General features: G+C 39.6%; 1 protein-coding gene across 2 annotated transcripts in view; it reads left to right on the top strand.

The window, feature by feature from the left end:
- Positions 1-27,956, top strand: part of LOC139713888 (uncharacterized) — a 303,947-nt gene that overhangs the window by 49,070 nt on the left and 226,921 nt on the right. Inside the window, exon 1 of one of the 2 annotated variants that reach the window (XM_071625599.1) lies at positions 25,925-26,419. The exons of the other annotated variant lie outside the window; for it this stretch is intronic. Coding sequence (XP_071481700.1) covers positions 26,408-26,419 — 12 coding nt within the window. The 5' untranslated portion in view covers positions 25,925-26,407. Of the gene's footprint in view, positions 1-25,924; positions 26,420-27,956 lie in introns of those variants that run through there. 2 annotated transcript variants of the gene reach the window in all.

A 27,956-nucleotide genomic window follows, 5' to 3' on the forward strand; every position in this document is an offset into this window, starting at 1 on the left:
TGTCAGTAATTAAATGGATTGGATGCTGCCCCTCGCGCCACGAAGCACGCAGTGCTCCTTTGGTCTCCCGAGAATTTGTCTGTTTGCACGTTGTGAGAGAGCATCCTGATCTAATGGCCATTCCATACTCTTCAAACACGCCACATGCACGAGTGAATCGCATCATAATTCTGCCCACCTTCGGTTTCTGCCTTCATGCCCAAGCGTTTTGATGATCTCTCTTATTATTATTATTTTTTTCCCTGTACTCATGTGAGCTCTACACTGTGAGGATCTGAGTTTTGTGAATAGTGGAATAGGCTATCACATTGGATTCATCGGCTTACAGTGTACCTGGTGAGATATTATAGTCACTTTATTCTTGTCATGTGCGATAGACTTTTGTGAACAGTTGTATTTGTTCCACAGTTATCCCAGTACTTTTTATGAATTATTATAAATCTCATCTACTACAACATATAATACACACGTACAAGTATTTTTCCAGACTCCACACAGTGGCGCACAGGATTTTGTTATGCCTGATCATTTGAGAGTATATACTGATGGCAAAGGCCACGCCTTAAGTCGATTAAGATCCATTTTATGTCTGCCCAGACAAGTGTCGAAGAGCCTGATTACATCGTCACTACTCTCATCGTGTAGTACGATATCTAAATTTCTCCTCACTGTATACAGTGTGTAATGCAACTTGCATCAGTAACTTTTTCAGCCGTATTGCCGAAGAAATGCTCGACAGGAAATATTTGCTGGATGATGTATGATTGGTATAAAGATATTCCCATGCACAGCAGACTATAACGTCTATGGTTCTTCAGTTTATTTCCATAGCCACAAGGACCTTGTATGTTTGTGTTGCTATTTGAGTGAAGTCATCCCCATCTGCTGTTAAAATTTTCCAACGAGCTTGACATGTATAGGTTTATAGGCCTTTGGCTCTTTTATACACCATACTGTAATGGGTCATGGTGATGCACTTTGCTCTGATGGTATCCACCACCATATATGATTGACGAGGATGCACTTTCCATATGTCAGATGTATGCTTTCTCTCTGAAAAAAAGAAATGACCAGAAGATAACTGTTACCATAACAACCCTAAACCACCTGTGATGGCACACACATAACACATACACACACACACAGACACAGACAGACAGACAGACAGACACAGACAGACAGACACAGACACACACACACACACACACACAGACAGAGGCACTAACACAGATCAAATGCTGGTGTATAATTCAGATCAAGATTACATGTACAGCTTTCTGAATGTGACTATACTGCTTGATTGTAAGAGAATCTTTTTGCCAATACCAGCCCAGATGACACCTATGAGATATATAGGACCTGCATAATGAAGACTTGCCTAATGAATATAATGTAATATTTATACAAGCCCCGAGAGCTCATGTGTGCGCATACAAATTTCAGCGATGAGGATGTGTCTGACAACATATATGAAGTTGCATTTGCAGTGTTGTGATTAATGGCTGAACTGTGGTATACTCTTGTGTGTGAAAGCTGTAGGTGTATGTTTTTGATACCACACCAGCTAACAGACTTTGTGAACTTATTTTGCTTTACAAATACTTGTGATATTATCCAGGGTAGTAAGTTTCAAGTAAGGAGATGCTTCTTGAGCAGTGAAAGTGTCCAAACATGCCACGCAACTGGGTTTAGATTGATACGTGAGTCTATTTACCTTGACTGTGCAACGTGTTTTACTTTCTGTATAAGCAAACAGATGCTGTAGGCATATTACATAATTCAAACAGACAGTAGCGATGATACTTGACAGTTATCACACACTTTAGTCATGAATATTCTGTGGTTGATTACTTTCAGAACTGGCAAGACATCAGCATGAACCAACTTCGAGGTTTGCTTGGGGTGCCAGAGCATCAAAGATTGAGGGCAGCCAGGGTCCCCAGCATTTGCAAAAGTAATGGATTCATTAAGGGAGATGCCCCATATCGATGTGTTATTACCCCCTCCAATGTGGGCAAAGTTGCAATGCCCTCCTCTTTCCAGTTCAGTCACTGATGAAAGATGTTACCAGTATATTGGTTTTCATCAGGGCTGCATCATTGTGCAGTTATTCACATATTATGACAGCGGGGGGCATGGGAGAGACCCGTGCCATTTCGCACCGAAATGAAAATCCAATCTGCTAGAAATCCCCTACCTAATGTCCGCAATTGTTTCTTTTTCTTTTTCGGATTTGATTAATGCAGAAGGCTCTTTATTCCCCGAGGTTAGAGGGAAATTAGAATTAAATGGGAAGAGGGGAAGGGGTGAATGGAGGTGTAGGTAGATGACTTTGGACACGGGATGATGTTCTTAGAGAAGGACAGAAGTGAAAGGAAAACTGAAAAGAGAAAATAGAGAGGGATAGAAATGAAAGAAAAAGATAAGTAAAGTTACAAGATATGGTGTAAGAAGAATGACAGAAAAAGATGTTGGCTGATGGTAGTGTGGATGAAAAGGGAGAATGAAACAACAACAACAACAATGATATATTAAAGAGTAGTTAGGTGAGTAAATGCCAAGAAGGAAAGTATGCAGCAGAAGAGATGGGAAGAATAATGGACAAGTCAAAGTGAGATCTCTGGACAGAAGTAGTGACACATATTGTGAAGATGGGTAAGCAGTAGACTGGAAAATAAGGATATAGATAGAATAGAAGGCAAGAGGAAACAAAATGGAAAGAGATTTTGAAAATTAGGTATATGAGTATTAAAAAAAAAGTGCCTATAGAAAGAAATTGAAGGAAAATAACGGAAGAGATATTTGAAGCCTTCCAAGATATTGTGAAGGTAGAGCAAGGATATATGATGATAGCTGGAATAGAAAAAAGAAAAAGAGACATAAAGTATATGGATATATGGGAATCCAGGAGGAAGTACTAGTAGAAAGAAAGAAATAGAAAGAAGAAAAAGAGTAAGGGGGGGGGGGGGGTTAATGATAGATTTGAAGGAGGAGGAGGATATAAAAATAGATGACATGTAATTTAATGATGGGTGTAGTAGTAGTTACAGAAACAGAAACCTGGGAGATAATTTTATGAGAGTGAGATAATGCATAAATGGTCACTATGGGAGTTCATGTTCGTGGAGGCAGGGATTTTTTTTTCCACATAGTTTGGTGACGTAAGTTGGAAGTATGGGTATAAAGGGAAAATAAGATGTCTGATTTAAGTATGATGAGAGAAACATGACTGCTGGTTGGTGAAGAAATCTGCCAGAAAAAAAAATGGCAAGGGATGGATACCACTAAGTAGTAAGATGTAATGTCTGACAACAACAACAAAACGTCTGTCATTCAATAATTGCTAAACGATGAATCATCAAAGAGATACTTAAAAAAAATGAAAACAGGATTGAAATGCGAGGGACAGCGGTTGATGGGGAAAGAGATGGGATATAGAAAGAATAAGAAGAGGGAGGAGGAGAGAGGAAGATACCCAGAGACAATAAATGATTCAAAACTAAAGGGAAAATGAGATCCAGCAAGTGCGGGGGGGGGGGGGGGGGGGGGGGGGGGGGGGGGGGAAGGAAAGTTTATTCATGACGGCTGAAGAAAAATGTTGAGGATAGACATTTAGAGAGGCAAAAATGTGATCTGCAGGGGGGGGGGGAATGTGAAGTGGAAATGTAGGACAGATACTTTTCTTATGATGATGATGATAGCGAGGAGAGGGTTTTTGAATGGATGTTTGACGACACTCTCCCTCCCTCCCTCTCTCAGTGAGCATACAAGCCTTGAGAGATGTACATACCCCGGTTGGGATCCAGGGTCGATTAGAATGCTGGGACATTCATTCCGCATCCCAACCAACCAGTTTGGCTGCTGACGACTTCCCGGCTCCCGTGTTTATCAAGCAGCCGCTGAATTGATCTTGCGGACGTTTACATGCTTTCTGCCACAAGATTCTCTCTCTATCTCTCTCTGTCTTTCTCGTGGTCTCTTCACCGCCTTTTTTTCCCTCGGCGAAACAGCTCGTACACTCCATGCTCATCATCATGTTCATCAGTCACTTCTGAGTACTTCAACTTTTCTGCTACGGCTTCGTCTCGAGAAAACTAAACGGCCCTCTCCGGCTTGTGTTGTTGTTGTTGTTTGCTGACACCATCTGTTTGCAGAGTGGATTGATTTAGCACTGATTGAGACCTGTCTGGAGTTATCGCCATCACCACCGGTGGGCGTCGCTCTCCAACCCTGCCGTGCATCTCGTTGCCTCTATTGTCTCGCAATCATAATTGAGTGGCCGTGATACCTTTCCCTTTCCTTTCCTTTCCCCCCTTTGTATCCCCCCATTTATCTAATTCTCTCTCTCTCTCTCTGCGCTACCTGCTTCAACCCCGGCCCGCTTCCATGATTGGGGATATATCACAGAGTCGTGGTGTTGCACGTCCGGCAGCGCATGTTGAAGATTAGGTCCAAGTTTGCCCGAGTTAGGATGAAGAGAAAGGTAAATGATGAGATCTGTTGTGATGCTGCATGTACTTCAATTGGCTCCTTCTAGCCCAGAAGCGCGATAATTGTCTTAGTTGTTTATTTATTTTTTTCATTTTAGCATATTTAAAATCTGAGTTGAGAACAATGTGTGTGGTGCAACGTTAAGCCAAGGTATACCTGCCTCTTTACCTTTCCATTTGTCAGAATTTAATTTGGGTAATTCAATGCGTCGCCAGTACTCTGCTTGGTTTTTGCAGAAAATGTCCTCGTTGTATAATGTTTATGTTATTTTACAAATGTGTTTTATTAGGAATACGAGTCATTAATTTTTCAGGAAATTTGTCTACCATTAATGCCTCCAAGTCAAGTGCATTTTTTCTTTGCTGTGATTACCCATGGATGGCAACCCAACGGCTTGACTTGGGCTTGCCTGACATAAGATTAATTTGCATTTTAAACAAAAATAAGGAGGAGAAGTCAAAGAAAGAAAAGCAGGTGCAAAAAATAGCTTTATTTGCCATTAACCTGATCACCACCGTCCGCAACCTGCCTGTATACATTTGTTACTCGTGTGTTGAAACGGTGGTGCATAAAGTGTTGATTTGAAGGCACTGGTTTGTTGGTCTGTTAAACTATGATTATTGATCAGATAAATGGCCTGTCCTTACTAAAGTTCTGTTTATCACAGAAAAAAAAAGAGCATTAAAAAAAACTTGTTGCAGAAGGTAGACTTCTGAGATAATAGTACACAGGAATATATGACCCTGTGGTTTGAAAAGATAGTAAGGTAGGAAATTGATATTTGTGTGTACTATAAAATATACTTGTGTTCACATTGTGTGCTGAATTCTGATTTTTCACATCAGGGATAGTCTGCAATCGTGAGATTTTATGGCCCGAATTTGCGAAGGTGGTACAAATGAAACCATGATGTAACCATGGACAAAAACCATGGAGCGCCAAGTGTCGCATGGAATATTTCGTTACGAAATCAGTCATTTCGTCGATGGAATTATTATTTTGTGACAACATTTTGTAACTAAATGAACATTTCGTCCACGAAATGATAATTTCGTTAACGAAACGCTCATTTTGTCGACGAAATGACCAATTTCGTAACGAAATGACCAATTTCGTAACGAAATATTGCGTGCGACACTTGGCACTCCATGGTTTTTGTCCATGGTTTAAACCATGGTTTCATTTGTACCACCTTCGGGAATTCGGGCCATTGAGTTTGTCATGTGACAGAAGTAGCATGTATGGTAAGCATGCATCCCAAATTGTTGCAAGACCATTCTCTTCAAATCTATTGTATTTGAAGCTGTTGTCACAGTTTCATCAAGGGTTTTCAAAGATGTGTTGTGTGCTTTGCTTTTGAGGCACATAATGTTCAATAAACCCTCCCCCCCCCCAAAAAAAAAAAAAAAATGAAATGTAATAAAAAGAGAGCAAAAGCTTGAAAAATATGGGTTTTATATGCATTTTACAGGTATAGCTCGAGGGTGAGAAAGCTCTGTGATAATCATTTCCTATGAAGACTGGGACTTTGCTGCGTTTGTGGACAAAAACACACACCACTGACTCACTGCATACAGGAACTAGCTGGGCTGTGTGTTTACTGTATGGGGAATTATCTGAGTCGATGACTTAAAGTGGCATGGCTATTTAAGCACTTGTGTTGAGTAGTCCCATTTGTATTGTATTGTCATTAGATTTTTTGCCAAATGTATGTTTTAAAGATCGAAGTGCAAGTGGAGCAGTTGCTGAGGGATTTTCAGATTTTTTTATTATTTTTTTTCTAAAGCTCAAACTAGACAATGATATCAGGAGCTTTTCAAATGATTATATTGAGTCTGACATGAATGATGAAAATCACTGCAAAATTGTGATTCTTTTCTTTTCATGCCAAGAAATTGAATTTTGAGACAACATTTTATTGCCGATTGCATTGTTTTACATGATGAAGATGATGATAATGATAACTTACATGTAGGATAATGATGAGAATTTACGTAGCCAACTGCACCGTGGAACACACTCAATGTGCATTTAGAAATTATGCATACACAGCTAAAATTAACCTGTTGAGGACAAGTCTCGAGTATACTCGGGCAGGTGTGTATGGGAAATGCGTGTTGTAGCAAACTCAGCCTGTCCTCAATGGGTTGAGGAGACAGAGAGAGCATGAATCAATGTAATATACATAGTGTTTGGTGTGTGTTTGGGATGCACAGTATGTTCTAGAAGCTTGAATGCTCTCACAACAAACTGGTTGAGAAGGAAACGGCAGCCAGAAATATAAGAACTAGATTTCTAGATGTGAAGAGCAAGATGAGCTAAGTGTCTGCACTGTCAAATCAAGGTATTGCATTCTTTATGATCATTAGTGTGTTATTTTGTTGAAATATAAGAGTAGGAGTACACCTCATCTATTCAAATTTTGAAGTGAAAAGTATATGATTATCAAGTGTTCCTTTCTTCTGTCTTCTTTCCATGTTTCTCCACTTGTGTGGGATGCCCTGTCTACCGGTTGCATAACAAGCAGGTGAGATATCATTCAATTTCTTTTAATAACCCCAATTTGCAATGAACATCACTACTTGATCATTGCTGATGTGTACACAAGAGGCCCTGATGTACAGCCCTGTGCAGTCCAGCACTGCAACCATTACAGACTTTATCTACCGGTTCTCTAAAATTAGCTACCATACTGCTGATTTTGTGTTATGCCAGCACAAGATCCTTGACCTTTGTGTCTAATAATATGATATCTGTAGGATTCGTCTCACTGCGTTGTTTGGTCTGTTGCTGTCAAATAATTTGATGGAATTAGTTGTGGCACTGTAGATGCAAGTAGTGACTACATTGGTACAGTATTGGTATGCAGCCGTTTTGCCACATACAGGTATATGCAGTGTTTGTCGTGATGCCAATTCAGTGTTTGCAATATCACGAGATTTCTTGCCATGAAGGAGATTTGTAGATTGATTGTGTTTTGCTTATAGACAGCATATAGAAAAGTATGAAAAGTCTAATTTGAACTTCATGGCAAAAAAGATGAAAAAGAAAATGAAAGGAATCACAGGTATCCATTCTTATGATATAAAGATAATTACCATGAGAAGTTTTCAGCTGTTTTGTGACATGTTGGTAGTTATATATTTCAAATGCACCTTGAGATGAAAGAAATTCTGTCCCAAGTTTGTTATGGAACAAGCAGGTTTGTTCATGAGTGGATGTTGTGAATGGAGCGGGCCAAGATGTGAACACTGCTGTAGCAATTTCTGCACACCTCCAGTCCTCTGCTGCCGATGCTCCCCAATCTTCGGGGTGTCCAGATGTTTTCCCAGGGAGATCATGTGCCCTATGGCTTCTTTCAGCATGTCCCTGTTGCACAGATTAATGTTGTCCACAAATTGTGTTGAATTACTCAACAACATGTGTACCTCATCCCTTAGAGGGTTTTCAAAGCCTTATGCCTCATTTTCTTTAATAGCAGTACTGAATGAGAAGCATAATTTCCAATTTGCCCCGCCCCATTTATGTTATACATCTGTATGACTTTACATCTATCTTATCCTGAAGTAACCATTTTTCCTAGAGGTTAAAATATTTCAGGGTTACAGACGCTCTGTTCAGAAGGAAATGTATGTGAACAAAGCTGCTGACTCAAGTACTGTTAGATCCATCTTACTGCATAGTTCTTGGCTGATTTATCTGATTTGCTGCAGTAGAACTAAAATTTTTCTTCTAATGTGGTATTTTATCTCATGGTTTTGTAATATGGGATCTTCCTCAGCGGCTGCTGCATGCAGTTAACATTCCCTAATGGGTCTAAGCTTTGTCATTCCCTGGACTAATAGTGCGTAGGAGTGCCTGTGGAATTAGTGGCATTACTTGTGTAACATTCCTCATTTTGATGGGACAGTGGTTGTAAATTTTTTTTTGTTGCTTAGTTTGTAATGTTTTAATCTTTTCTGTGAGAGGGAAAGTTTGTGGAATGGATGATAATTATTGCAATATGGTACTCATCAGTTGCACAGAATACACTGCAGTCTTGTAATGTCAGTACCTGGCATTTCAGTGATCCCAGTTTTATGTTAGATCAACAAGAATGCTTGATAGAAGAATTGCAGGCAGTAAAACATGTATAGATGCAAATAATGCAGCAATGAAGAGCACGTCTATGAGATGAAAATGGACCATTATAATTATATGCTTATTAGATTTGTTGATGGCTGTCATGATATTGCTTTCATGCTATCAATATTTGATATCTACTGCATTTTTGTTTATAACAAATTCCATAACAATTGTGTCTGTAATAAAGAAAAATGTTGTAGTAGCTTTACTGTGATCATCTACAAAAGGATTTTACACATATTTCAACTCATCACAGAATAAGCATGGACTGCATATCAAACTGCATCTTTTTTCATGTCACATTTTTTTTTTCATTCCCAATGAAAAACAAAAATAGTCGTAAAATGAAATACCATTAGAAAAGGATATATGATTATCAACTTAAGTATAAGATGATTCTAAGTAGGTGTATAAATAATGGTACTGTAATGCATTGCTGATTATGAAAGAATTGAAAAATGTTGTAAAGGAAAGTTTCAGAAAGAGAGAGAAAAAACAATGAAAAATGAAAAATGTTTTGCAGCATCAACCAGACAAGTTATCATAAAAGAGTTTTAACATGATTTCTACTCAAACATGTTTTTCATGATTTTGTTAGTGCTTGCTTGGGTCACCACATTATCCTGGCCAGAAGGTGTGTCACCCTTGAATATCTCCATTTGTTTTTTGTTCTTTTATTTTCGATTGTCAGTATGGTAACTCAAGGGCAATAAAGAAAGCAATTTTCTTGGTGTACGTTGAAGATAAAAGAAGGGCAATTTTTTTTCCCTCTCCACACTCGAGATCAAGAAATAAGATACAGACTTAAAATGTCATGCCTCTTGCTGCAAAGATAAATGTAGCCAAATTGGAGCCATATCAACTGCAGCTTCGAGGTCCTATTCCATTTCCAATTCACTTTATTTCCTTTAGTGTGTGAGTGAGTGTGTATGTGTGTGTCGTTGTAATATGCTGAAAAGAAATGACGGGTAAACAGCCAAGCATCATAGCAAGCCATATTCTCTTCCCTCCATCCAACTCCCCCCACCCCCCCCCCCCCTTTAGAAATGGATCACTGCATTAGCAAAGCTAAGCTGGCACCCGTAGCTGCTGCCCCAGGGGCCAGCCAGAGTGGAAAAGAATGGGAGATTGGTGGGGATGTGTGGCGAAGGGATGAGGGGAAAAAGAAAAGAAGAAATGGATGTGATGAGAATGAGGCTTCCTAGGGAGATTAAGAAAGTGAATTTATAGAGGAGACCGTATGAGATAAAATAGCTGGATATTATTGTCAGAGAGAAATGGGGGCACACGGGGGAACATAGAAAGCAAGCGAGGGAGAGAGAGGGAGAGATATTGATTGAAACAGTGATGGAAAATAGTTGATATGCTCAGTTATGTCTGCTTTAGATAGTGAGAAAATATGAAATCTGTGAATAAATTCTTAGCCATTTCTCAGCTATTGATATGCTCTTCCGATATGTTGTTAAATTCGTAGATCGTGCAAAAATATGTCGTTGGCTGGAAAATTAGTTGGAAGATTTTGGAAAAGATGGCACCACGCCATGTGAAGGTAGTATACAATATTTATTTAGTATGTTAACCTGTTGAGGACGGTTTGATTTTGCTATCAACACAAATTTCCCATAGATGCTTGGCCAAGTATACTCGGGTCTTGTCCTCAACGGGTTAAAGTTTCGTGTTCCTGATGTAGTTTTTATGAATTCCCAAATGATATGTCATTCTTGATGTGACATCTATTGATGAACATTACATTGATTTTATCGTCAGGAACTAAGCCTGCTCAAATAATACTAAACTTTTTGCATAACCAGATGTAGCCACATTGCATTGGGTAAAAGAATTATCTTGTATGTTAGCTCCTTCATTTCCAGATGAAGCTTAATATTTAAAACAACATTTGTTAACCCGTTGAAGACTAGACCTGAGTATACTCAGGCTGGTGTCTATGAGAAATGTGTCTTATAGCAAAATCAGCCCATCCTCAATGGGTTAAACTTGTGTATAACTGGTGCAGTGCGAGTTGTGTGTGTATTGATATCTACAGAAGATATTAAGTCAGCACACTTGTCACCCTGGCATGTTTGTCAGGATGCAATGATTTCAAGTGTATATGTTTAGAATCATCATGGGTTTGCAGAACAAAGGGGGGGGGGTGTGGGGTTGAGGGTCTGCAACCCTCCCATTCTTTTCTTTCTCTTTCTAAAAAAATCATAAAATGAATACTGTAAAACATGATATATTCGCGGCATGAATTTTTCGCGAATTGGAGCCGACGGCCTTTTTAGCGGCATGAAATTTTCGCGAACTGGAACTGGTATTCAATGCATATAGTGTAGAAAAGAACTTTCGCGTGCATTTTAATTTCGCGAATCTCTCGTTTTACAGTAATCAAGAAACCCATTGTGACTTTTTGAGGATCCCACCCTGAGATTCTTCCCATCCAATGGGGTTGGGTGGGGGGGGGGGGGATTGTCCCTTGACCAAACCATGAGCACTACCCCGGCAACCCTTCCCCTTTCCCTCACTCCCCCCCCCCCCCCCCAATATATTCCATGACCCCTGCATCAAGTAGAGAAACAATTCTAGTCAGATGCTGTATGTGGCACCATGATAGTGATTTACTGTGATAGTAGTCATAGCAATAGCCAAGCAGCTTAATAGTGATATAAGTATCAGTTGCAGTGGTAGTTGCCATCATTTTGAACTGATAAGTATTTAGTGTCAATACCTATTTGTGTAACAGGCCCAAGATAGCTCCTCTCAGTTGTCCATATATTGCAATAAATGCAGTGATAATGGTATGTGATCTTCTTCATATACGTCATATGTACATATTGCAAGCCATGACGCATGATTTTGCATCATTGAAAATTCATCAGAAAATACTGGGTATGATAAACATCACACTAGAGAGAAATGAAATTGCAAAAACAGATAAAGATACAGAAAATAATAAAACAATTTATGCAGAAATGGTTGACATGAAAAATTCAGCTTGTTAATCAGTTGGTGGAGTTGCTCAACAATTGGGTATATTGCAGCTCGCCGAGGTATGACTAATCCTTTTAGTCCCACATATGCTCATCTGTGTAATTTGATTTCTTCAACGATGCTTATGAGGACTGGATTCACAGGAATTGAAGTTGAGATCAAGTTGATTCTCATCACACATTTTCCCCCTTCTCCTCTGCCCTGAGGGAGTGAATTTCCCCCCTCTCTCATGCCTCTCTCTTCTCACTTGGAAACTGTTGGCTCCTCCAGTGTCATCTAAGATTCATAGACGCTATCCTCTTTGTCAGTGCCACTGCAAGCAGTGAGTCATGAGTTAATGCCCCAAGCAAATATGCAAAGGCATAGTCTCCCCTCAAGGCCATATAGTAAAATTTTTTAGATATCATGCACTTTATTTTACTGATATTAAGTTTGCTGTCATTTCTGCCATTGTGGTCGTAATGATATCATAAGTATTGCCATCATTATTGTCATCATTATCATCATCATTATCATCATTATCATAATCATTATCATCATTGTTATCATCATCAAATAGCTTTGTGACCAAAATTGTGAGCTATTATCCACGTTTGATACATAATAAATATACAATCATAAACATTATGTGTTTTGGCATGTCTGTGATTTAGACCTTGGGGATGATAAGGGAAATGTTGCTTTGGTAGCAAGATGTGACTTTCATGTACAGCCTTTTACGTTGGATTAATATCATACCCGTCAGGCTGTGAAGTCTAATGCGGTATTTATTGTTATTGAGTTGTGTTCTGTTCAGTCAGCTGTTGCAAGTAAACATTGACTTGTGTGCTAGTGAAATTTTAAGCCTTCCCCTTCCCCCTTCCGTCCCCAAATGCCCCCACAAACAAGCAAACAAACAAACAACCCCAAAACCGTAGGTGAATCAGGAGAAACCCACACCATCAGACTAGATGGAGTATAACACTTTTTAACGGGTCTAGGGCAATTACCCCCTGGGCAATTACCCCGCACCCTTCTCCTGGCCCTAGTCCTTATCCTGATCCTGAACCTAACCCTAACCCTAACCTAAACTCCTAACCCTAAACCTAACCCTAACCCTAATCTTTACTCTAACCTTACCACCAACCAGTATTTGGCCGGGGGGTAATTGCCCTCTGGGGGTAATTGCCCGGATACGCTTTTTAACACCAGTTGGCTTGCACCGTAGATTGTGTTTCACAGGATTACAGAGTAACTTCTTTGACAACAGTTATTCTAAAATTTGATGCTTTCTTGATCGTTTTTGTGGCACGATACAGCAGTGCCTCGTGGCTCTTTGCAAACATTTCTTTGATGCTTTTGTCTAGTTTTGAGCTTCATCATCTCAAGAAGTCTAAGCATTCCAAGTGCTTCAAGTGATGGATTATCTGTGTGCCATTTGTAGAAATGTCAAATGTGAGCATTAATCAGTTACAGAAGGAGGATTTATGGTCCCAGGCAAGGAAATGAAGACTATAAATGTGACAAAGACATGGCGTTATCTTGTCAAAGCAGTAGCAATTTTGAAGTGGATATTGGTGGTTGTGGTGGTTTTGGGCGGATGGGGGGGGGGGGGGGGGGGATAGGATTAGGGATTTAAGAGAAAATATCGGCAAAACTGGAGCAGATTTATTTTGATGGCAATTTTTGTCCTCTCGCCTCCAGTTGTTTTGATCAAATACCCTATTTAAGCAGGTTGCAAACGTAATGCTGCTGTGAGGAATACCACTGAAGAGTGCAATATAATCTGGCTGTAATGGACTGAGACAAGCCTCTGACTCTCTATAGTGGTTTCTCTTCTTTGTTTCTTTGTCTGTCTGTCTGTCTGCCACTGTTTTGCACTTATTGAAAGAAATATCATTTAGGAGTGCGTGTAAAGGTATTGTGTGACAAACTCATTTTGAAGTCTCTTTGGCAATACCAGTGTAAAGTAAAAAGCAACAATTGATTAAAAAAAAAAAGTTGATTGATATGTTGGGAGCATAATTCACTTCTGAGTGTTTTGCCGTGATAGTGCTGATCTTAAAAACACTGACATTCTATGAAAGGAGGAAGCCGGCATTGAGAAATTAGATATGAAACAAAAACAAGCGGGCTTGCTTGTTGTTCGACATTGCCTAGCAAACCTTGACTTTCAAATGGGATATCCAAATGCACATTTGTATTCATGACTGGAGCATGTACTGGTTGGGAGACAAATTGAAATTGATAGTCAAACTCTGGAGGGTGAATTCATGAAATATGCATCAGGACAGAGAGAGTGGGGGGCAGTACAACAAACCCCCGACAATGTACGTTTGTGTCGGTCTCGAGGACATATCCTTTCAGAGAATCATAGAATGTTTTGAGGCACAATGGGTATCAATGTATTCCTGTATTGCTTCATGCTTCCTCAGCCTTCCCCCTTCTCTACCCCACTCCGCCCCAACGTACTGTGCATACTTCAGAGTGCGCAGATCTCTGTTGTATATTGATGCTTGGGGTAATTAGTCTGACATGAAATGTTGTGCTGTAATGAAATCATGCTGTCATCCGATGCAATTCTGTTATGGGACAGATCACATATAACAGGATATGCTGTCCAATCAACAGATTTTACATTTGTGTTGCATTTATGCTGCAAATGCATAGTGCCCATAGCATAGTCATTACTACATCTCTCCTTGTGTAATTCTGTAGTTCAGTTGTTCTGATATTTTACACCTCCCCCCTTACTCATGCAATCGCTGTCCTTGTTTAACTGCCAGTGTATTTTTTCCCCATGAAGATGTTTTGCATGTGAATGGCAGGTTTCAAATCAGCTAGAATGACAAGTTTGCCTTTAGGAAATGCATATTTTCCTTGAATCAACTAGAATGACAAATTTGCCTTCAGGAATTGCATATTCTCCATGATATTGATTTCATATAAAGAAAATCTTCATATGTACTTCTGGCATTTAACAGACACATTGCCATGGCAACATGTGAAAATGCTTAATTGTAGATATTGTGGAGGGTGGCTTTTTTTTTTCTCTCTCTCTTCAATGGACAATGACTGTTACGGGTAGGTGGGGAAGGGGAGGGAGGTATCAGAATGCACTGTTTGAAGGTTTGAAATGTTTTTGAGGGAGGTATTAGATCGCGAAATGGCATTGCAAATCCTAAATAATGTTCTGACAACATAAGTCACCGTCAGTCGTATTACAGGGGTTACTCTCAAAGCACTTTGAAAATAACGCATGCCTTCAGCTGGAATTTTCTATGGTAGCCATATTTTCTTCTTCATCATGACCAAGCTCATACAATATGCATTCACCATGCAACTTTTGCACCTCATATGCAGTGTATAGCCAATTTCATCATACACTCTTACCTGTATCCCACTTTTAAAATAGTTATTGCAAATAATACACCGCTCAATTTGTAGCTGCTCATTGATTCCACTTAAGTGGGACAATGACCAGATGCAGAATTTAAAACCAGTAAATCAGTTGATTCTTGCTACAATAAACTATTGCTTCATAAATTTTGAAACTATGTTAGATTTATGGACAAGGAGATCTGTTCTTCCTAGAGCAGGCGTGATATTCTGTAGATTCAGATCTGATTTCAGATTTTATTTCCCCTCAAGTCTGTACACATTTTGCTATTTTCATGTATCAACATCGCCTGAAAATTTTGATTTCAGACTTTTTAAAAAATCCCTCAATATCATCCCTGTAGAGAAAGAATTTGATCTAAATGTTGTCATGCTGCAAAAATGCATTAATTCAGGTTTCAAACATCTGTGTATACAGAATGTCAGCAGAAAAAGAAATGTTATCCGCAGTATGTGAATGTATATGTGTAATATAGTGAGGCGTATATGGCTTTAGGAAAATGGAAGCATCGAGCCTATAAGACAGTGACACGCATTAGTGAAAGTTTTATTTGTGGTCTGCAGTCTTTAGCAGAGCCCTACATGCAAAGTGATCTACCAAGCTTTTGTCATTTTGAGTTTCCCACCATATCACAAAAGGAAATTTTTCCGTCTATTATGTGATGACAGTTACCCTTTTGAAGTAAAGATGAAAGAAGCAGAAAATACATGCATTTAAAATGTAATGATCAAAGCTATTGAGGAAGTAATATGGTAATGGAGCAAACTGATACCAAAATGAAATGTGGGTCTGCTTCTGAAAACTATGCAGTGGATAATTGGTTTGAAAATAAAAGAGATGAAAGCACCGGAGGAATACTTTGAGATAATCATCGGAAAGTGGGAGCCAGAGGGTGAAGATAAATTTGATGCGACATTTGATTAGGAAGGAGACGGAGGGGATGGTAAGAAATGGAGGCATCATGAGGGTTTAATGTAGGAGAGAGAGAGAGAGAGAAAGTTGGATACAGAGCAAGAGATAGATATAGGATGAGAGAGAGAGAGTATTATATGCCTGTATGTGTGTGCTTGTGTGTGTGGTTGAGATACACATAAAGATAGATATGTATCTATGTTGACAGAGACAGAAAAGAGAGGTAGATATGAAAAGGAAATATATATATTAGAGAGAGGGACAGAGAGAATGGAGAATAGTGTGTGTGTATGTATTTGTCTGAGCTGCAGATAAAGTTAGGTAGATAGATGCTGTGTTGACAGAGAGAGAGAAAAGAGAGGTAGAGATTAGAAGGATATATATTAGAGAGGGAGGGGGAGAGAGGGAGACAGGGAGATGTCGATATTATCATTCCTGGATGCAATTTACCCCAGCTTTATCAATAGCCGCTGAACCCTGCGCAACTCTGCTGAATTTTTATTTGACTACTATATACGACGATGAACCTACCTTTTTAAAAAAAAATGATAATCATTATTTGAGGGGTATGGGGAGGGAGAAGACAATGATATATCCCATGTTGCAGAAGAACAAGAAGAAGGGGTGTATGACCTCTTTAACCAAAGTTTGAAACCTTCTTAACCTGTTTAGGACGGTTTGATTTTGCTACAACACGCATTTCCCATAGACACCTGCCTGAGTATATACTCGGGACTCGTCCTCAACGGGCTAACATCTTTATGAGTGAGATGATGGTATCATGCACAACAACAACAACAACAACAACAACAACAACAACAACAACAACAACAACAACAACAACAACAACAACAACAACAACAACAACAACAACAACAACAACAACAACAACAACAACAACAACACAAACAATACAAACAAAGAAAAAAACTGTAGGAATTGATGACTGCATCAATATTAGTTACTGTGTTGATTTTTTCTTTGAGTCTTCAATCTATGTGACATTGTGATCATGTAATTAATGCACATTTTCTGTTTTACCCAAGGAAACTATGATGCATTTTGTTTTTAGGTACTCATGTATTGCATTTGATCATGCACAGTGAAGTTTATAGCTCTTTCCATAATCAAATATGTTATTGGTAAACTCTTAACTTTTGATTGAATAAGATGAAATATTTGTTTTGACCCACGACAAGTCTCATTTTATACACTGGACACTGAAAAGACAAAGATAAATGTTTGAATACATGCTGGTTAGCACTGTAAGTAATTCATGTAGTTGGCTGCAGCTGAAAACTTATCATAGACGAAGTCCATTTGACCTCATCACCAACCAAAGTAACTGACCAAAAGAAACCAAAAAGGGAAATTTAAAATGCAAAATACGCCAACATGTGCGCATGTTCATGTACCTGTGTAGAGATTCACCTAGTTTGGTGAGGAGACTTTGCTCTATGGTTGAGGTACACGTAATGTACATAGATGTGTACATAGACAAGTAGAATAGATGCGTCTGCGATAACCATGAAAAGAGCCCAGTATTTTAGCCAGCCTCGTTAGAGATGGGGGGGGGGGGGGGGTAGCTGGAGGGACACTACTGCTGCATCCCATCACATGACTAAGGATGACTAACCCACTTGCAGGTCAGAAGAGGTCTTGTGTCTGATGACAAATTTCAGCTGCCTTTCAATACATTGTTGAGCCTCACTCTCAGGTTTTTTTTAATATGCACACACACACACACACACACACACACACACACACACATACACACACACACACACATACACACACACACATACACACACACACACACACACACACACACTCACACACACACATATATACATATACATACACACGCACACACACTTGCACTCCTATTCCACTCCATGAGTATATGAAGAGACAAGCCACTGATACTTTATTATATGCGTGTGCTGAGAAATGATTTTTTGTATTGGTGATTGTTGTGTGTTCACTTAGTGGCAGTACCCTGAAAAATATTATCCCCTCTTATCATCATCATTGGTAAAAATGTCCAATATTTTCACCTGTTGTTGCAGCATCTGATGCAATCTTTTTATAAGTTGTGTGAAAGGTGAGCAAAAGATTTACCTTGTAAGTTTCAAATCCAGTTGACATGGATTAAACAAAAATTACCATTTTCGATCAAACTCATGCATCTTCTGTTGAAAGGAGCTAAATATTCTAAATATAGTCTAGCTTTCAAATTTCACTGCAAAAAACTATTTCAGATAGAGCATAGCCTGCAGCAGTCTTTTTCATAAGAGTGCACAGTTATGATCATCCTTGCAGGGTTGATGTGAGGAGCATAGGATTGTTGCTCATTTTATGAGGCACACTCTTTCACCCTGTAAAGATAATGCCTTCTGTAGCCTTGATTCAAATTATGCAGGCGGGAATGAAATCCTGTCAGTGCTGTGCAGGGAACCACTGGAGCTTGGGATGCGTTCGCTCAACATCCTGACTGTCGGTTGCCATGGAGAAAGTGTGTAATCTGGCGGCTGCGCCCTGGGAGGGTGCACAATGTGGGTCACTATGGGAGACATCTCAGATTCACTGGCATGGGACTTGACAGGAGGATGAAGCAAGAGAGATGGGGGGAGCAGCCGCTGCATCATCCATCCCCAGGAATAGGGCACAGGCCATAGATGCCGTACACACAGGCCATACGGTGCAGTTCACTGGTGTGATTCAGAGCACCAACCCCCGCATGAATTGTATGCAAATAATGCCCATTAAATACGGTGAAAGAATAATCCGCTCAGATTGTAACTTTGGACTATGCAAAAGTGACAGAGGGTGAATAATTTTACCAGAGCTCTTTTTAGTGATGTGCATTATTTGTTTTATAAAATGGTGATATTATTTCATTCCACAGTACTATTTTTGCAGGATTCCCCAGGCCAGCAACAGCTCCAAGCTACTATATATGCCATACTATATTTCTCAGGTTTTTATTTTTGCGAATAATGCCAAATCTTGGCTATTCCAGAATTTAACAAAACATGAAATTGTCGGGAACTCCTGATTCATGAAAAATTAGACTCACGAAATACATGACATTTACAGTAACTGAATTGCACACAAACAGTTGCAGTGCATGTATAATCCAGTATGCAGGCAATGCAGCTGAGCACATACATTGTAGAAGCAGCTGTGAGTACCGTTCATTAGTATACTAACACGCTGTGAAAAGTAAGTTTGGTCCCTTATGCAAAATAGGCTAGTCATGTGACAGCTCTCAGCCAATCATCCAGTTAAGATTCATATCACCATTCTATAACACTTTCGATATGCATATATACAATCTGTGGCCTCTGTGAAGAGAATCGCTTGAGTGAAAGAAGTTTCAGCATCTGAAGTATTGTTATTGCTGTTAAATTCAAGATAGACAGAGTACTTAGCATTTTTTGATTTGCAAATGAACTTATCTCTGAACTAGAGAAGCATTCTGAGAGCACAGACCTCCACCAAGCATGCAGCTCATTTCCGCCACTGATCTTGTTCTTCCATAGAGATCAGTGATTTCCACCTATACGTATGCGTGCTGAAAGTCACCCGATTTATCAATATAGAAGCCTCTTGTTACGTCATAAACTACAGCTGCGCGGTGTGCCTCGCCTTAGCAGAAACTAGAGCACGCACTTTAGTGCGCGCATGCAAACCTCAAAAATGCGCAGCCTAAACTCCCAAGTTCATTGACCCTACCAGCCAAAATGTAAAAAATCCTTCATGAATTCCCTAAAATTCCCAGATCACTACCAAACTTTAATCATCTGTTACTTGTGTCATTCTCAACCTTTCTTGTAAGTTGCATCCAAATCCTTTAACTACTTTTGGAGTTATTATGCACACAGACAAACAAACCAACCAACAAACCAACGGTAATGAAAACATAAACTCCTCCCTTGGCGGATGTAATAATATGCAAGGCAACAGGCATGGTGGGAAACTTGGCCTTTGCACATCCAGTAGAGGGTTCTGAGGCATTTTGAAAAGAACCCATATGGCTGTGGAAATGTATGACTGTCATTTGAATGACATACACATAATTTAGACATCCAGAACTAGGCACGGAAGATTTGGTTTATGTCAAAAACAGGTGAAAACCTGTTTACAATGACTTTAAACAAATCCTAGAGGAGTAAATATATATCACTCTTGTATCCACTGGGGGTTAGGGTGGAACATGAGTGTTTTCCTACTACATTTGACTACAATAATAAATCTTAGGCATGCATAAATATCCAGTTTAAGTGATGTTTTCCTGACTTATTTTCCTACTTATTGAACTTCAAAGAGTGTGATAATGTATTCGTGGCAGAGGAATTTTGTGGGGTGATGTATTGCTGCATGACCCTAGTTTCCTTGACACCACATGGTCCCGGTTCATCAGCCCCTGTGGTGCTAGCTGTCATCTTCTGCTCCTGGTGTTCTGTTTGTCACGACGATACCTTTATCAACATCCACCCACCGCCCAGGGCATCTCTTTATCTCTTTTCACGATTGCATCTCTGGTGAAGTGATGGAGGGGGTGATGATTTGTCTTTGGAAGTGACAGAGGGTTTGTTTATTTGGACTTTTTTTCCAGCTAGATTGTGAGAAAGTGAGACATCCTATTTTGGACTGGATCTTGAAAGATTTTTAAAGGTTTAAGGGGGATTATAGGATGATATCAAATGATATGTAGATCCAGAAATATAATGCTTCCTCTGTCAGAAAAAATGGATTGAGAGCCCTTTTTAAGGGGAGTTGGGAAGGAATCTCCAAGAAAACGAGAGTTGCCTTTTCGGCATACTAGTGTATAAGAAGACAAAAGGCAAGTCTCGGTCAAGTGTTGTGTGGGCAAAGGAATGAATTTGCTTTAAAAATTTGGCACTGAAATAGAAATAAGGAACAAACTTGAAATGTTCAAAATGCCATACTAATTTATGTAAATAAGCAGTCCTCTATATCAAAATATCACTGTGTATAAAAATATTCATATGGGAGTCATTATAGTCTGTGTGTTGGAATGTTTTAGTTTGTAATTCTCTATGAGAGATAAGGGGGATGTGTTCAGATGGGAGTAGTATATATAGTGGCTTTGTCCCCCCCCCCCCCCAGCTTGAAAAGGAATTTGAGAAAATTTTTGATGATTCCACTGCCAAGCAGAGAAGTAATATCTCAAAGGCTCTGAGCCAGAAGTGCTGCCCAATACTGAGCCTCTTTTGCTCCGTGCCAGCAGCCTCTTTGATTGTAGATCTTGTGTCAATTCTGATTGACTACCTCGTGGCTTAAGTGCCATCTAATTTTGATGATTCTTCTTTTAGCCACATTGAAAGCAGAAATATTAATGTTGAAAACAGTGAAAAATGACAGAAATTTGACACCCCCAGAGTGTGTATGATATATGATGTGTAGGTGTGCTCATTTCCACTTGAGAAGCAATATGGGGGTCATTGAACAATGTTGTTTTTTTTTAATCTTTGTTTTTCCTGCTTACATTCTATTCATGCATAGCTCATATTTTCAAAGAGGAAATTAGTTTAGTGCTAAGTTATTTTCCAATGTTTATTAATAAACAAAAATGAATATATAAATAAATGAAGATATATATATGTATATATATATACTTTGATAGATTATGAATGCATATTTGCTTCCAGAATGAATGCTTTTCTGTCCTAAAGGGTTGAATTTCTAAGTTTTAATGATTTCCACTTCTCTTTTTTTGTGTGTTTGTTTTATTAAGGAATACTAGTTACTACGTACTCCTTCAAACACACAACTCTTTGTTACTATTTTGATTTGTGTGAACCTATCTATAAGCACTTTATGCTTTTGCATGAAGAAAAGGATTCCAACTGCTGTATTTGAACCAGCCTTCAGTGCTCAAGTGGAAATGGGGACAATTCATTATAGAATAATAGCTGTCAAAGCAGAAAATGAGAGAATAACAGAGATATAGAGACAGAGATGGGGGGGGGGGGGGTTGGGGAGATAAAAGGGAAGAAAGGGTGGGGTGGGGAAAGAGAAGGATATAAGGAAAATGGAGGGAAATATGGATAGAGCTGAAGAGTGACAGGGAGGAAAGATGGAAGATCAAAGAAGAGAAGGACTAGATGAAGGAGATGAGGTGATAGAATAGATAGTAGTGTAGAATTACTTTAGCAGAGACAGTGGACCAGAAGATAAACTGAGGTGAATAAAGTTGGATGAATATGCAGCAGAAAGACCTTAATATATCGCAGGTTCACTGGAGGAAGATGACCAAAGAAAATGAAAACTGTAGAGATCTAGTTGACAGTGCATAAAATGAGATTGATAAAATGTGAGAAAGTAGAATAAAACAATGATGAAGAGATTGAAATAAAGAAGCAGAGGGTTTACGTGCGGCAGAGGCATATGTACAGACAATAGCCTCATGATAAAGGGAGCTCATGAAAGAGCTTGACAATCACAACCACCAGGGAAGAATAGAAGATGAAAGAAAGGGAAATGGAAGATGAGAATGAGAGTGAAAAAAACTGTAGCATGGGTAAAAACCATTCTTTGTTGTTTTATGATGACTGAAAAAAAAGATAAATCAGAGTTCTGTGACTGTCAAGGGAATGCACTTTCTTTCATCCATCATGTAACAGCAGGTTGCCAAGATGTCTTATTTTTTCCCCCTCCTCCGGCTGGTGCCGAGGAGCAAGATGCGGATGGGATGGCGGGTCTGATCTACTGTGGAAGTGGAGTGTTTGGAGGCATTAAGATATCTCTTGGCACGAGAAAGGGGATTTGTGGAGATTTTGGCTGGGTCATTCTGGACTTGTTGTAGTTCATGTAATATACAGCCAGGGTGCAGTCAAGTCATGGGATTTCCTCCTCTTCTCACTGTCTCTCTCTCTCTCTCTCTCTCTTTCATCCATTTGCTGGAAGTAATGAAAGCACCAGGTCAAGGCATAGGTCTCTTTTTTTTTCATGGACATTCTGGTTACAGTGAAATCACAAGGTGCAATCAACTAACATAATATACAGGCATGCAAGACCAGTGGCTTGTTGTGGTATCTCATCCACTGTCGTATTATAGCCCTCTAAAATAGAATAACAGAGTACAAACAAGGACAAGAGCCTTTTCAGAAAAAGATGCTTGCTAGGATAGTAGGGTTGTGTTCTGTTTAGTGCCATTCCTTTGCTGATAACCTGTATCTTTTTTGTTTTGTGTGGCAATGATAAAACCACCATTAATAGTCAAAGAGGAGCATTGTTGAGTGCTTTGACGGAAACACTTAGTGCAACAGTGTAGCACCCTCAGAAAACCAGAATCTAAGTTTTGAAGTATTGTTTATCTGTTATCTAGATATGAAACTACCACCTGTTTCTATACTTTGCTTTTCCTGTAAGTGAGTGAGTGATGGTATGATAGGCATGAATGCTGTGCAATGTGCTCTTTACCAAAGAAATATGTATTTTCTGTGTTTTTTCATAGCCATTCACACATAGCAATTACTGTTAAAACTGTTAGGAAGGTACCATTATTTTTTTTGGATGAAGTATAAGTTAGTTTACCGAAGCCTTGTTACGAGTCAGGATTTTTCTTTTAATAGTATTTTGTTTGATAATTTTGTTTACAGCAGGAAGTGAGAAATCATGGTTCTTTTTAATAACCTCAAGACATGAAAAAGAGAAAATGTATACATAATGTGAACAATATTTTATGCAATATAGAGAGGCCAAAAAAAAAGAAGAAGAAGAGAAAAACGGTTATCATCTGAAGATATGAACATACTCTATGTTTTCTGCTCACCTGTACATACTATCTTTTGAAGCCTGATATATCCACTGCCTTTCACCAGTGCCCAAAGTTATCATCACTGCAGCAGGTTGAAGTCCCCCATGGTCATCGAAAATGACAATTAACTGTTCGTCGAATCGAGTGCCATCGCATTTGGAAAGCAATCAAGTGGCAGTTAAGGCCGGCATGCAACAGGAAACAAAAATCAATACCGATTTGGCCATCTTTGTCCTCAGGGTTATTTATGTATGGGGGCCCACCTGTTCTGCAGAATGTGGGGTGCCAAGTGGTGAAAATTAGCATTCTGTTGTTTTCAGATTACGGATCATTTGAGGCCTACTTTACATCGCTGGGGAAGCTGAGAGTTGCGAAGTGAATTGAGTTTGAGAAGCAGTATGGGCAGGTATTCCAAGAAGAACTGTCTACTCCTGAAGCACTCTAGATAAGTCATCGTGTGGTGCTCAGTCCTAGTATAAAAAAAAGTATAAACAAACCAACAAACCAACAAACAAACATGCAAACAAACCAGCAAGCAAACAAACAAACAAACAAACAAACAAACAGACAGACTGTATAACCCAGAAAATGATCAACATTTAGCAACAGTGCTGTGATGTGTTTTTTTCTAACATTAGTAGATAAAGCTAAGTCCTACTGTGTATGGTGTGACACGTGAAATTCCATGTTTTGTTTTCACAGTGATGATGGCATTGAAATATTCATAGCTGCAGGACAAAGCACATGAATGAGAAATATGTTGAGAAGAGTGAAATGCATCAGAGACAAGGAGAAAATGTAATGAAAAATGAAAATGGCAATGTAATTAAAAAACATAAGTTACATAGGAAAAATGAGACCACATTTCATACTAAGAAGAAAAGACCTGTACATCCGAGGAATGAGACATTAAACATGTTGATCTCTTAACCTAAGTCTCCAAGAAATTCAGTTAGAATCTTCTTTAGTTGCGGAACAGTCTTTCAAGCTGGTTTCAAGCCTTAATACACACATCTTTATCATCTTACCTGAACGAAATACCCTTTAACCAATAATAATTCTATTCACCAAATGATTTTCTTATTTTCTCATACTTTAAATTTCTAATTCCATGTGTACTTCTTTGATTTCTGGCGAGAGATAAATTTGGCATTAAAGCATGTGTGACAGAATTTGAATTTCTGCATTTTTTTTTTTTGAACAATGCATGGCAAAGAGCATGTTGTGTTTGATTGAACATGTTCTCATAAAGTTTGCATGAGGGAAACAACAAAACTGGTGAAGTTGCTCCTGTCTGCTTACTGAAATCACATCATAATGTTGCACTACTATGTGATGTTAAGCTAGGATTTAAGGCTATGTTATTTAGGCGAGAAGTCGATGTCGTTTGAAAGGAATATTGGCATGTTCAAGTTTTTATGATGATAAAAGATAACAGACCAATGTCACAGAAGGCAAATCTGCAATTCAGATTGCCTATCCATCCCGAACATGAAGAAAAATGCATGTCTCGGACTTCAGAAAAAAACACGAAGCCATAAGCATCGCATTGTTGCTCTCAACAGTAACCATTCAAATTTTGTGCTCGGTAAAATGCCACTTCTTGCATGCGGCTGGCGTAATTTACCCACCGGCTTTCCACTCTCCACATACCATGCCTGTCCTAATTTGGGATGAATTACGGAGAGAGGTTTTGTTGAGCTAATAGAAAACGGGAGACCGGAGCACTATTTATTCAGATCGGCTGCTACAGCAGCAGCTTTTGCTCCGTATCGAATCCAGTCCTCTCCCCATAGGGCTTTGGTGAATCACTTTAAACCCTTTCCTCTCTTGCTCTGGCTGTTCTGTATCCCCGAGACAAACACTCGGACACACGCACACACACACACGCACACATGCACACATGCACACGTACATACACACTTGTACGGAGGCATGCACAAACATCTACTTGTGTATGCACTGTGCGAGGTGGATACACAGCAATAGTGGAACACACTCAAAAATACAGGCGCAGTGGTGGAGCTGTGGGCTCAGGGGGTTACGTTACTATGGCGCCCCATCACACACACACACACACACACACACAAATACATACATGACAGTCCCCCACACACAAGGATCCATCTCCCAATCACATCACACACACACACACACACACACACAAATTACAGCACTACGCCATAAGCTCTCTCTCTCTATCTCTCCCTCTATCTTCTCTCCTCTTCATCCTTCTGTATTCATAGGCATGATCCCTATCCCACGCTCCCTGTACTGAGAATGCAACACGAGATGGGAAGAGAGATGGAGAGAGAAGGAAAAAGGGAGAGGGAAGGCATTGCACCAGTGCGAGGGTGTGTCGGCTTTTAGAGGGAGCAGGCAGCTAGTCAAATGGACTTTAAAGCACCAGTGGCCGTAGAGGGTTGTGAAGCCTTGTAGAGAAAGAGGGAGAGAGGGCGGAAGAAAGTCAAGCACAGGACATGCGTGAAGCTGCTGAAAAGGAGAACATCCGTACGCACACTTTACATGTACTCCCGTATCGAATGTGCACGAGTGCCGATGTTGTGAAGAAGCCTTGAAGAGACCCGAGTTTGCTCCGTGAATGACTGACTGCATCAGGCGAGAGGTGACTACAGTCTCATTCGTCAGCGCACACTTTCCACGGATATTCCCATTCATTGATTTAATATTGGAGGAGTATTCACGCTGCACCTACGAGCATGGTCGAAGAGGTAACGTCCAAGCTTTTACCCTCCGTCCTCCCCCCCCCCCCATCTCTGATGTTTTGAAGCCAGTGATTGAGTGGTGGCATTAAAAACATTGCTTTTTTCTCTACCAATTCTGCTAATGGACAGCGTGAGATATAGCCCATGGCATTTACTGAGATTGCACGTTGATAGTACCACGTGTTCTTCATTCACCTGTAGCACATTACTGGTGACATTATTTTCTTCTCTCTTTCTCTTTTCCCTCTCTTCCCACTGCTGTCTTCCCATTCACTGATATACCATTCTCCATCTTGTAATCTCACAACGGAAACCATAGTTCTGGATAGTAATTGCAATCATATGAATGAATCGTGTGTTTGTATACAAAACTTATAAATAAGTTCAGATACCTTTGTGATGAGCATCATGATGCACTGTTCTAATGTGGCGCTATGATGATCACTGCTTTGTAGAGGATTTGAATGACCATAATGTGCCCCATTACTCACTTTTATCACAGATACCACCTCACAGTAGGTTTACCTATGGTTTTGGTTATTTGTGGATATTGAATGTTTCTGCTGCTTTTTGATTCTCATCGGGTCATATGGGAACTTTGTGGTCGTTTATAGATTTATGATGCATTTCAAGGCTGTTATTACTTTTATATTGTAATTCTCAACATTCATATTGAGTGTGAACATCTGGTAAACATTTCATAGTTTACAGTTTAGTGTCAGGGATGTCTTCTGAGTATTTGAAGATGACGCTCATTTGTCAAATGAGCTGTTTCGTCTTTTTGTCTTATGCGATCACTTGGGACATGTTCTACAAGATACGGTATGGTTCTTCATATACAGCGCATGAATGCAGTCTGTATTGATCTGACCTTGAAGACATCAAAATACCATTAATGGGCTCATATTAGCTAAAGATGATTCCTACAGTGTTTTAGTCAAAGAAAAATTATTAAGAGGCAATTCCCTATGTGGTTAATGTAGGCAAACTGTAAATGCAGATGATGTTGGTATGAGGAAATTTGAAATGAATTGTATTCTTAGATGTCACTAGCATTTCTGTGACAGGAATATCAAGAAGGAAAGTGAACTTTGTGTAGTGATATACTTGCTGATTGATTCCCCCCCCCCCATATTGTAACTTGTTGGTATAATGTCAGTCTTATATCATTACACACTAGGATTCTGCTGTGTATGCTGTATCAGATATCTTTTTATCTCATTCCATAATCAAGTGTTTAATTTGATCTGTTACTTGTAAAGTCTACAAGGTTCCAAAGGAATTTTTGGTCTTGCTTGAGTGCGGTTGGCTTGGCCGGCCCCGACTGGCGGCATTCCCGCATGCTGCCACCGCTGTCATTGGCATGAGGGTCCTCTGGTAAAGCCATCACTTCCTGATGGGGGTGATGAAAATAACTTTAGGGCCCCCTGTTCATTGAGCCGCTGCTGAGCACTGATTCTCCGCGGGTAAGAGACGGTGAAAGTTGTCATCATAGGCCTCCCTCCCTCGCGTCAGTCACAAGCGGATTTCTGTCCAAGACGTG

This window comes from Diadema antillarum, unplaced genomic scaffold (genome assembly GCF_040938485.1).
Source record: "Diadema antillarum isolate AM-2024a unplaced genomic scaffold, OU_Dant_1.0 seq00002087_RagTag, whole genome shotgun sequence".
Lineage (NCBI taxonomy): Eukaryota > Metazoa > Echinodermata > Echinoidea > Diadematoida > Diadematidae > Diadema > Diadema antillarum.